General features: G+C 41.2%; 2 protein-coding genes across 2 annotated transcripts in view; one reads left to right on the plus strand and one right to left on the minus strand.

The window, feature by feature from the left end:
• Positions 1 to 1,361: 1,361 nt before the first annotated feature.
• Positions 1,362 to 9,069, minus strand: LOC309548074 (large ribosomal subunit protein uL1; the record flags this gene model as incomplete). The annotated part of the gene is made up of 6 exons (XM_082248043.1): positions 1,362 to 1,563; positions 3,004 to 3,176; positions 4,163 to 4,311; positions 4,617 to 4,697; positions 6,725 to 6,799; positions 9,017 to 9,069. The coding sequence occupies 6 exons, from the start codon at positions 9,067 to 9,069 to the stop codon at positions 1,393 to 1,395; spliced, it is 702 nt and encodes a 233-aa protein (XP_082104169.1). The 3' UTR covers positions 1,362 to 1,392.
• Positions 9,070 to 10,402: 1,333 nt separating this feature from the next.
• DSCC1 (DNA replication and sister chromatid cohesion 1) overlaps positions 10,403 to 12,507 on the plus strand; it is a 73,863-nt gene continuing 71,758 nt past the window's right edge. Inside the window, exon 1 of the mRNA XM_082245338.1 lies at positions 10,403 to 10,543. The gene's annotated coding sequence lies outside the window, so the exon portion shown is untranslated. The remainder of the gene's footprint in view (positions 10,544 to 12,507) is intronic.

A 12,507-nucleotide genomic window follows, 5' to 3' on the forward strand; every position in this document is an offset into this window, starting at 1 on the left:
GAAACATTTTCAAGTCTTAAAGTCCCACTCTCTCTCTCCTTTTGGCTCACTGACTGACAGCAAGCAGGAGCCACATCAACACAAGGGAGGCTTTTACAGGTAAATCGCATGCATAAAATACATTTAAAAAAAACACATAATATAGCATTTGTTGAAATCGATCTGGTGACCGGGTAGCCAAGTACTGTCAAACCAATGTAAGTTTGTTCCCAACTTTACATACCAAAGTTGGTTGACGCTTCTTGGCTTTCCACCTACAGCAAGCGTTCAGCTTGCTCAGGGGATTGGTGGGGTGAGCGGGGCAATATGACCCCCTATGTCCTGTAGTAAAACATATGCATTTCATAGCCAATACACATACACGCATGTTTTGGCTCTTTATAAATTAAGAACTTGCCTTAGCCCAACACTAAAGAACTCACTTTTCCATATGAAAACATTCAAGTTTACCAAATATCCTACAATATGTCAGGGTGGCTGCCTGAACCTTTAGGTAGAAGTTGAGTGATGCAGCAGGAAAGTGACCGTAAGCAGCAAGATAAAATCACCAGACTGGCTTCAGAAAAAGCTCCTTTTACAGTGAACCAGTCAAGAGCCCAGACCAACCCCATAAGAGAGGCTATGGAATAACTCCAAGACAGATGTTCACATCAGACATCCTACAAATGTAAATAGAACCATGTCTGACCTGACGCAGTTTTGTAAAAAGGAATGGTCAAAAATTACTCCTGAACCTACTGCACAGCTACCAAAAGTGCTTGCTTGAAGTCAAAGGTTCGACCCAACCCCAAAGGTTCACTTGCTTTGTCCTCCAGCACAGTGAATGTTTAATGGGCAAGTTCAATAAAGACACGAGAAATTAGAACGGTTTGTGTGTTTTAGCTTATGCGCATTTGTGTCTATTAGTGCAACTTAGAGGCGAATCAGATTACATTTTATGACAAATTACTGCAGAAAACCAAATCAAAGGAGTTAATTTCTTCTTGAAACTATAAATGGATTGCTTGCAGAATTAACAGGAATTTTCTTGCAACTAGTAAATTGGTGACCACAAACCAATGACATCACTGCTGCTGGCTGAATAACAGAGTGCCATCTGTTTGTGACCTCTAATTTATTGCAGTCATGGGACACCCAGTACTTCAGTGGAGGACAAGGGGTGCTTAAGACGATGCTTTTAGATTTTCCTGTACTTTCAAATTAAAAAGGACAAAAACATGGGGAAATGTCAGATGTAATTTTTTTTTCTTTTCTATATTTTGTCCCAGATATTCATTAAGATTAGATTTGATGTAAAATTATTGAAAGTCAAGTTATAGTGATATAATGAAGTTTTGTCTAAAGAAATTTCAAAAACAAGCTAAAGTTGAAAAACTTTATTGGTATCACAAATTAGTACAGACGTTGTGGTTTGCCCATTGTGCTCTTGATGTACAGGGCTCTAACATTCTGCCAGTTCTTTTTCAGTAGAGATACCAAGAAGTTAATGGAAAGGTGGATGTTGTAGACAAGCTCCTCCTCCGTCATCTTGACATGACCAACTGCCACAGCCAAACACAGGACCTAGAAAGATTACATGCATTTAGTGAGACTGCTGAATTTTAGAGATCTGACAGACAATTCCCCAACTGTGTATACAAAAGACACTGAAGTGATAGCAAATTATCCCAATGGTGTATATGCCATCAGTTTTGACAAAATAGAATACTGCAGTTTTTGACATGGCCACAGCTTGTTATATCAATGTTATGGATATAAATAACACTGACACCAGGACCTTGGAAAATCAAAAGGATAAGGTTCACCTTTAAAAAAAAAATAAATAAAATGTTACAAATGCACATGTTCCTGGAGGCTAACTTATCCTTTTAAAGCCAAGCCTTCTAAAACAAACAAAAGGGAGCACTCATACATTAGCTGCTTGAAAAACAATCCCTGGACATTTATCACTTTCTTCTGCCTAGGCACCCAGGATGATAAAAAAAATTGGCTAGAAATGCTTACCATTTCTGCAGACCAGTTGTCCACTCCAGACAAATGCATATTTTGGGAATGGGGGCTAACCAATTTAGGTGAGAAAGAATAACCACTTGCCAATCGCCCTATAGCATATTTACCGCTATAGGTTGTCCACTCTGTGCAGTATATATTCTATATATACACATACATGGTACTGCACTTCCAGGTAGGGGACGTACACATGCCCCTTCTGCTGCGATTAGCAAGAGCAAACCAATGAATGTCTGCCGGCAACCGCTGATTACCAAGGAAAGACACTGGGTGGAGATCTGCATATGTAAACAATGTATAGCTCAGTACTGTCAGCAGGGAAATAAAATCCAGCAGATCCCTTCGTAAAAGCACAGTACCTCTGTGTACACAAACATTGGTTAGGCACACATTTAACCCTGTAATCTCCCTAGATTTTTAACCCTTTCCCAGACAGTGTTATTAGTTCAGTGACAGTGCATATTTTTTAGCACTGATCACTGCATTGATGTCACTGGTTCCCACAAAGTGCCATTTTGTCTGACGCAATATCATAGTCCTGCTATAAGATGCTGATAGCAAAAAAACAAAAGAAAACAAACACCCACTAGCTTGTAGACGCTATCACTTTTGAGCAAACCAATCAATATACGCTTATTGCGATTTTTATAGCAGAAAGCAAAAAAAAAAAAAAAAAAAAAACTCTCAAAAATAGTCAGTCTGTTTATATTGCAAAAAAATAAAAATCCAGTGATCAAAAACTACCAAAAGAAAGCTATGGGGGGGGGGGGACAAATTTAATGTACAGCGCTGCATGACCATACAAAAAAAAAAAAAAAAAAAAGTAGTTATCCTTTAACTAGAGATGACCAGTTTGGTTTACATTTAGATTTAAATTACAATTTAGGTATCAGAATCCAGATTTGAGTTGTACAATTCTCCGGTGGACAAATTTACTTGCAAAAACTGAACTCTGCAGTGATTTAAACTGACTCAAAATTTTTATTTCCTCACCTTTTTCATCTGAAACTTAATGGTAGACTTGACTTCATCAACTTTGGCCACCATGTTCTCATTGTGAGTCAACAAAGAAGGAAATTTTCCTGCTTTATTCAAACCAGGTCCCAAAATTCGAGGAATCTGCTTGATAAGGGATTCGGAGGCCAAAAAGGCATCAAATTTCTTAGCTGGAGAGGGAATACAAAAAGTGATAATGAAAATGAAATAGAGGCAAAACAAAGTATAGTTAACTCAATATACCCTGATTTTGTAGCCGATTCTCTCCAACTTTAAAGGCTGGGAAAAATCTAATTAGCAGAATTGATATGGTTCGGGAAAAAAAAAAAAAAAAAAAATTGGGAAAAGGTTCTTTCAAAGCGTGAAAAATTAGTACAGAAAGCTAGCTAAAGCCCAACTTCAAAATATGTGCATGAAAGGGAAGTTTAAACCTTTTATCAGATTTAATAACCATTGTCAATTTGTGAAAATAAAAGCAGTATTAAATCTAAAAATGTAGTATATTGCAGTTTACCAATCTGGACTTGGTAGCCACATTAATTTATTTTTTTAGACTGTTTTTCAGTCTTAAGGGTGTCTCAAGCAGTTGTAGCAACAGTTCTTCCATTTGAGACCAAGGTTTTTACATAAATGTTTAAAGCTGACCATTGTAAGCACAACCTGTCATGCATTGTTTAGACCCCCCCCCATTCACACCAGTGTGACTTATGCAATTTGACAGTTCCAAATCGCATGACAAGTCACACCCCATTGCCAGTAATGGACCTGTGTATGTTGCAACAATTCTGAAAAAAAAAAAAAAAAAGGTTTCAGCACTATTTTACCGATTTCATTGCGACTTGCATAGACTTCTGTTAAATGAAGTCGCAATTAAATCTGTAGTGCAAAAATCGCCTGATGTGTGGCTCTGAAATTGCGAGATTTCAAAACCACACCAGTGTGAACTAGAGCTCAACCCTCTGCCACTTTTGGTCTGTTCAAGGAACGTACAAACAGGTGGAAAAAGCTAAAATAAAACAAATGTAGCTGTAAGCTGGTCTAACACATTTTTGTTTTTGGGTTTAGTAAATCTTTAAAGCCAGGGGTGGGCATTTGCCTATAACAACTCTTTCCTTAGCCAAATTCCCTCTCTTTGGGCACATAAAAATGTACGTACCCAACTTCTTCACAAGCTTCTTGTTCTTGTTAAGTTTCTTAAGAGCTTCAATATCCATGTGGGGTAAATCCACAGCCTTCGCTTCATCACAGTGCTGCTGATCTCCCAAAATGCATACTGAGAATTTGGGTCTTGGTGTAGACTTTAACCTGAGATAGCAGAACAAAAATGTTAGCAAAACCAGAAACAGAAGAGTGAGGAAATGTGGGAGAACCAGACACAAACCTTATCTAACACCGAAGCATTAGGCGGTGGGTTCTTAAAAAAATTACCAAACCACACCTTCCCTATTATTTTAAGACCCAGGGTGAGGGTCCGTCCAGCTCCCCACAAAATTACAGGGAACTGAACTACCCAGGTCCTTTGCCACAGTGACTCCCTCACTCAAGGAAAAAAAAAAGTAGGAGGAAGAAGCAAGGCAAAAGATGGGTGATAATAAGAGGAGTATTCCAACCTGACAGTGCCGGAGAAACGCTTGTCCTTTTGGGGGTCATAGTTTTTTAGGCTGATCTGTAGTTCAACGGATTGCAGAAACCTATTTAAAAAAAAAAAAAAAAAAAACAGGGAGAAAAGTGAACTTTACTGTAATGTCACAAGACTAACGCTGGCCATACACTAACCGAAAATCTGTTCAAACTCATTTTCAAAGAAACACTCGGCCGTAAGTGCAAATTATTGTCATGTAATGGCCAAAATTTTAATTAATAAATTGTTTACTGGACATAAATGAATCAGTTTATCGTTCAATTTGTCACATATGCCTAGTGCAAACAGTTCGGCTGAGAAACACATTAACCTTTCAATTTATTGTTTTTTGTTCAGCAGAATTTTCCAACCCGTTCCTTCGATTTTTTGGCTCTGAAAAGTTAAAACTTATTTTCTGTGTGCCCATTAACTGGATGAAAAACGAACTGTCCAAATGACAGATTTTAGAACAATTTTTCGACTAGCGTTATGGCCAGCATAACACTCCTGCAGACTTGTGCAATGAATATATATATTTTATTTTTAAAAAACCCCCACAAAAACCAAAACTGTAGTTCTGCGTAAAGGACCAACTATATACCACTAACAAAAAAAAAAAACAGTATCTATTGGCAGCACAGGTAAGGTCTATATCTAGTTGAATATGTGTGATAATCAGTTTTTGCATGCAGACAGCAGCTTATAACAGGAACAACATTGATCTGTAAATTTGACAAAACGATTAATGTCTCCTTAAGCAAGCGATGATGAATAGTCAGCCACCTTCAGAAAACTGTTCACTTGAACCACAAAAGGTTCTTTGATTTGAATCTGTATATTAAAGTGACCATGTCACTTAAATCAAAATAAAGCGGCTACCTGAATAGAGAACTGCAAATACTTTCCCTGCTGTCTGCACCATGAATATTGCACCCGGTTGTTGATGAATTGTCTAAACTCTGTTGGGAAACAGACCCTAAGAATCTCTTGTGCCCTCCTTGCATTGCTCCCTGGTTCCTTTCACCAACATTTACATAATTTCTGTGTCCTGTAGTGACATTGAGGTCAACAGGAGGAACTAATGTGGTGCAGAGACAGGAGATCTACACCCAAGTGTCAGTTTCCCAGAGGACTTTGGGTGAGGATTCCTCAGCAACAGAGCGATTTTCAGCTGTGCACAGAATTGACATTTCTCAAGTAACCATTTTGATTTTTTCTGCTGCTGACAGTCACTTTAACCACTTGCCGACCAGCCGCCGTACTTCTACTGCAGCATGTTGGCTCTGTTACGTGAAACTACATAACTGTATGTCGTTTTGTGTAGCAGTTAGTGGGGGCGCATGCATGCGCCGATTGGCTAGAGGGGAAACCAATCAGTGAGTCCGGCCGAGTCAATGCCAATAACAGCTCCTATAGCATTTAGGACGTGTTTTTGTTGGTTTTATGAAGCCAATGTTTAATGCCAATGAAATTGTTGCTTTTCTAGTGGGAAGTGATGTAGAGGAAATGAACTACTTTGAGGCATGTTTAGGTTGTGGTGTGATAGACAATTTTTTGAATTCTCTGCAAGATGGATTTGTACACTGTTCTCTTTGACACTTGATTTGGTCCAGCTCAACTTTGCAGACAAAAAGCTTTGCCATGGCGCCTCTGCTCCTACATGGCAATGTCAGTATTGTTGGCTAACTACATGCTTCTGCCTGCCCACAGAAGCTAAGGGTGTTACCACACAACTGCTGCTATGCACAACCAGGAAGTGGCTGGCGCAGCTTTGTCTTCTATCCAGTGCATTCTGGGATACAGGAGCCTCCAGTCTCCCCTCCCCAGTAACATTTTATAAATGCTTCAACACAAATGCTCTAGGTACTGTTAAGGTGCGGTTATAGAGCTATACACTGAAGTCAATGGAAGCAGCTGCCAGGGGTCAATGCCTTATGTAAGCAACATGTTGCTTAATGTTTAATGCTACACAATGTTCCTGTGTTGACAGCACTGTGGTGCCATTGTAACAGTCATGGCAGACAGTATAGGGCAGTTACGAGGCTTTAAAATTCTGAATAAATGCCTCAGACACAGGGTATTTACACCATTACTTACTTTCTCCTCTTCCTTCTAGACCCCAGCAGAACTTCCCTCACCGCTTCATGGAGGGTATCGCGAGAAACTTTGCTGCTGCAGGGTAGAAAAAAAAACAAACTGAGAATAGGGAAAAGACTCCATACTAACCAAAAAGCATCAGATATTTTCAAACCCAATGTAAATTTGGTGCCCTGGCATCGTTCCAGTCGAAGGTCTCTAGGTTCTGGGGCATATCGAGACCTTTTTTTCAAAGCGTGTACCACACACACACTTGTGTTTAGCAGTATTATGCACACAACACATTTAAAGTGTTTGTAAAGGCTGAAGGATTTTTCCTTCATGCATTCTATGCATGAAGGCAAAAAAAAAACACCCTTCTCTGTAGCAGCCCCTCTATTACTTACCTGAGCCCGACCTCCAGCGATGCGCACGAGAGCCTTTGGCTTTTTAGGGGGACTATCTCCTCAATGGCCAAAAACAGCAGCGGGAGCCATTGGCTCCCATTGCTTTCAAACAGCCAGTGAGCCAATGAGGAGAGAGGGGGCAGGGCCAAGCAGCGGTCCTGGGTGAGAAAGAACACCGTTGCTCGGGAGCAAGCCTTCTTGGGTGCCCCATTACAAGCTGCTTGCTCTGGTTGCACTTGGCAGGAGGGAGGGGCCAGGAAACCGGCAGGGGACCGAGAAGAGGATACTCTATCCAAAACCACTGCACAGAGCAGATAAGTAGGATGTTTTTTTTATTTTTTTTTACATTGGACCTTAAAATGTTACTAAACCCAAAACAGTAAAATCAGTCTGTATATGCAGTAAAGCATGCTTGTTATACTTACTGTGGAAACGTAAGGGTTAATACTCTGCATTGTGTAAAAATACATAAAAGGTATCTAGCAATTTAGATTTACTATAAATATGGCATTTCCATGTTCTGTTGAAGACCAGATATAGTGAATGCAGGGTCCTGGGTTTAGCAACACTTTAAACCTTTTCTTTGCGGATTCAGGAAAATACATGTTTCGTAGCCCTTGCCCTTTAACACTTCTTGTACCCTGCCAGAGCCCTGAAATTGGGATAGCGAAGCCAAGCATTTTCAACAGCCCCGTCTGTTAAGCCCTTAAAGCAGATTATAGTTTTCAAAGTTGTACCTGTGCTGAATTTATGTGGTAACCTTTTCCGAGGTGCCAGCACTCCAATAATATTTCAAGCTTGTACTGTGACAAGCTAGCCCATTTTCACAGGTTGCTCCACTGCTGGCTAGATAGCAAGATGTCCCTCCTACACTGATGAAAAGGCAACAAGTCAAATGGCTGTTAAACGGAAACCCTATTCATCCAGCCAGGGAATGACATGTGCAAATGGGCGAGTATTTCTCCGCTATTCCCCCGTTCTGCACAGTGTTCCTGCTGCTGGCAAGTTGCAAACTTACCAGTGAGAATATGTAGACACGCTAAAATCGCTAAGGCCCCTTTTCACATGGGATGCCCGATCAGGTTCGCCTGTCAGTTTTTCAGGCGGACCTGAATGGACCCTGCGTTGTCCTCTATGGAGCGGTGGATGTCAGTGGACACCTGCCACGACCAATCCTGTGCACCAAAGACAGACATCGGATGGTGGTTCTATTTTCCATCTGTCTGGTGCCCCACACAGGAGAGCAGGACTGTGTTGGCTCTGCATAGCGGCGCAGACCTGGACCTGTCATCCACTTGCTCAGCAGGGGATCTATCTGCTGATCCCCACTCAGGAGGCGGATTCTGCTTAGCAGAGGTGCGTCACTTTGGAAATTGTTCAAACCCCTATATTTTATTTTTAGCCGTTTGTCGCATGTGAAGATTTCACTTTGCTCCTAGATACAGCAGACAATAGGAAGAAATCTGAGTGACAGTGACCACTGAACAAATGTCCCTCTTATGAAGATTCTTTTTTTTTTTTTTTTTTTTTTACAAGTGCCTCTTAATGCCCCCCTGGTGTACATTCCTAAATATACTGTGTTCCAAATACTTTATTTTAAGAGACCTAGGCGGCACTTCTGGTCCTGACTGCCTAGGCCAGGGTCTCAAACTGGTGGCCCTCCAGCTGTTGCAGAACTACAATTTCCATGATGCATTGCAAGGCTGACAGTTACAAGCACGACTCCCATAGGGAGAGGCATGATGGGACTTGTAGTTCTGCAACAGCTTAAGGGCTGCCAGTTTGAGACTCCTGGCCTGGGCGATGACGTCATTCGGTGATGCCCACAGACTTCTGGGATATCAGCAGCATGTATCCCAGGAGTCCATGGGAAGTGGGGCTTGCTGCTTTCCCCAACCACACTTGCCTATCCAGGGTCTTGTTTAATTGCCATAACAGGGCGGGAACTTTCACCGCCATCATGGCAACCTGTAATCAAACTGCGCCACGCAGGTGAAAGATCGGGAGGTGCATGTGGGGGGTACCCCAGCTGCACTCAGTCCCAGAAATACACACAAACAGGCTTTAAATAACCACATCAGAGATGACCCCCTGCCTGCTTCCAAGAGCATGCAAGATATTACAATTTTAAAATTTAACTAGGGTGAAGACAGCACAGTATTAAATAAATAAAGTGTGTGTAAAACATTTTATTTATTATATATATATATATATATATATATATATATACATATATATATACATATATATATACATATACATACACACACACACACACACACACACATACACATATATATATATATATATATATATATATATATATATATATATATACATACACACACACATATACATACACACACACACACACACACATACATACACATATATATATATACACACACACACATATACATACACACACACACACACACACACACACACACACACACACATATATATACACACATATATATTTTTTTTTAATAAGCTGCATTTTTACTTTTTTGCTCCCCCCCCCCCCATGATTGTCATTTCTTGCACATTATATATATTTATTTTCCTCTGGCTTTAGATACAGCCTTTCCTCAGAAAAGCATGATTGCTGAACTCGTTCAGAAGAGACTAGTTGCCTGGCTGTTACACTGAGCCAGGAAGAGCATGTTTGAAGGAATACATGAGGAAATCCTATCAGCTCACCAGCCAGCAATGTATACTGGGTAGGAAATCTATCCTCAGTCTCTGAAGATGTGAATGACCATTACAGGAAGTAAATGAACAGACTGGTTTGTGGACATTCAAAGTAAAGCAGCTTTAATCAGCAAAGAACACACTGACTTCCTACTACGAGTCTTAACCTCAGGGTTACCCTTAGGATTCAACCCAAAATGCACTGCAGCCAGGACAGGCCACGTCCACCCCACCATCCCTCTACAAGCCATACAGCCCCAAGGCCCCATGTCTATTCTCCTCTCAGGGAGCCCCTACCAAGGAAAGAGCGACCAAACCGAGGAGAACACACATAGCCCGAACACCACACACAGTATGGGAAGACTTTTATCATCCTTCACACACCGATGCCGGTAGATTGCTCACAGACACTCAGCCTACCTCATCGTGCACTATCAGGCTTCAGCGACTAGAAAGGGCGGAGATTAGCGTGAGCACGCTTAAGAAGCACGTAATCTCGCGGTATTTGGGATGCGACATATTAGTGGTGGCAGGGAAATCCGTACGTAAAGAGATTACGTAAATCTGCGCTCTGACAGCACACAGGTCACATGGGGCTCTCCGGATCACATGACCGTACCCAGGATAGGATTGAAAGTTTAGCGCGCTGAGAAGTTTCTCCTCCCAGAATACAGCGCGCGTTCATCTTTGCCTTCTGGACCGACTGCACCGAGCACAGGCTTCTGTCTCCTCATATGTGGTGTGTATGTACCGCTTCTTCATACCATGTAGCCTTTACATTACGGCATGCATAGAAGAACATCAGGGTCTGTATGTTACATTGTACCAGATTAGACGTGTATATTATGGGGTGCTGTGGTAGTGGTATGCTGGTTATATAATCATAGTATACATAATAATAGATGTAGATTATATTAAAGAGGTTGTAAACTCATTAAAATTTTTTTTTTTTTTCCAACCTGAAAGAGAAACCCATAATGAGCTAGTATGCATTGCATACTAGCTCATTATGAAATACTTACCTTAGAACGAGCCCCCGCCGTGCCACCCGCTTACCTGTATGACAGGTGACATGTTCAGTCACCTGTCTTCTGGCATCTGATTGGCCCGACCCGCGATTACGTCAATCCCGCGCAGGAGCCGACGGTCACGGCATGGGGCTCTGAAGAAACGGCACCAGCGGCCGTTCCTTCAGAGCGCATGCGCCAGTGACGTCACTGGCTGCATGTAAGGTAAATATCTCCTAAACGGTACATGTTTAGGAGATATTTACAGTACCTATAGGTAAGCCTTATCATAGGCTTACCGATAGGTAAAAGTGTCAGAGGAGGGTTTACAGTACTTCCTCTTTAACCACTTGACCTCCAGAAGATTTACCCCTCTACTTCATGATCAGCCCATTTTTTTGCGATACGGCACTGCGTTACTTTTACTGACAACTGCGCGGTCGTGTGACACCACAGATCAAGCTTTCTTTTGGTGGTATTTGATCACCTCTGAGTTTTTTTTTTTTTTTTTTGTGCTATAAACAAAAAAAGAACCACAATTTTGAAAAAAGAAACAGTATTTTTTACTTTCTGCTCTAAAATCTAATCAATAATAAAAATGTAAAAAAAAAATCGAATTTCTTCATCAATTTAGGCCAAAATGTATTCTGCTAAAAAAAAGCCCACAATAAGCATATTTCTATTGTGCAAAAGTTACAGCATCACAAACCATGGGATATATTTATGGAATTTTTATTTTACTAGTAATGGCGACGATCAGTGATTTATATCTGGACTGCGATATTGCAGTGGACGAATTGGAAACCTATAATTGGACAGGATGACTACGCCAACCCTGATGCAGCAAAAAACAGGGGCGTAGCAAGGTATGAGAACATGTGCCACTTCCTAAAAATCTAAGAATGAGAAAACAGGGGAGAAAAAATAATGGACTTTCAAGGCACCGTACATAAAAAAACAACACTTTATTGTTGGTAGGCATAAAAACAGAGAAAAGTACGTCAACCGACCCCGAGGGGGCAGGGACAATTGATCAAAAATACAAGTAGCATGGTGACAGAAAAACTCCGCCACTAAGACATACAATGCAACAAGGGAAAACAGAGTTACAATGAGGTAACCACTAGTATGGGTGAGGGCGCTATACGCTGCAGTCGCAAAGCACCCGAAGGCGCTGGCAACGCAGAGCGTCCTCAACAGTACAAATACGACTTCACAAGGGAATAAACTGATATAACCAATTGCTCTACATGTTTCGCCTGATGTTCAAGCTTCTTCCGGAGCTGTTTAGGATACACATTCTGTATAGCGAAATGAACCAAAATTAGTAACATAACATCAGAAGTGACATTTACACTACAGGTTGAGTACATCCAGCTGGTTTACATATATGCACCAAGTCACACAGTTTAACAATCAGTTGCACATACAATACTGTTAGAGTGTTCACAAATATTCATGCTGGTCCAGCTTACATAGAAGAAGGGAAGGAAAAGGGGAGGAGAGGGGTGTAACCCTCCGACCTTGTCATGGCTAAAATGGATGGCCCAAGAGTCACTCATCCGGGTGCCTCAAGAGCATAGAGGTCACTGTGGGGAACAGAGGAGAGAATAGCATAGCAAAAAGGGGGGAGTAGGACAACATAACAATTAGGTAAGAATACCTACCCGTATGAAGGTGTCACTGGAGCCAACAG

This window comes from Pelophylax lessonae (assembly GCF_965119305.1).
Source record: "Pelophylax lessonae genome assembly, chromosome: 2".
NCBI lineage: Eukaryota > Metazoa > Chordata > Amphibia > Anura > Ranidae > Pelophylax > Pelophylax lessonae.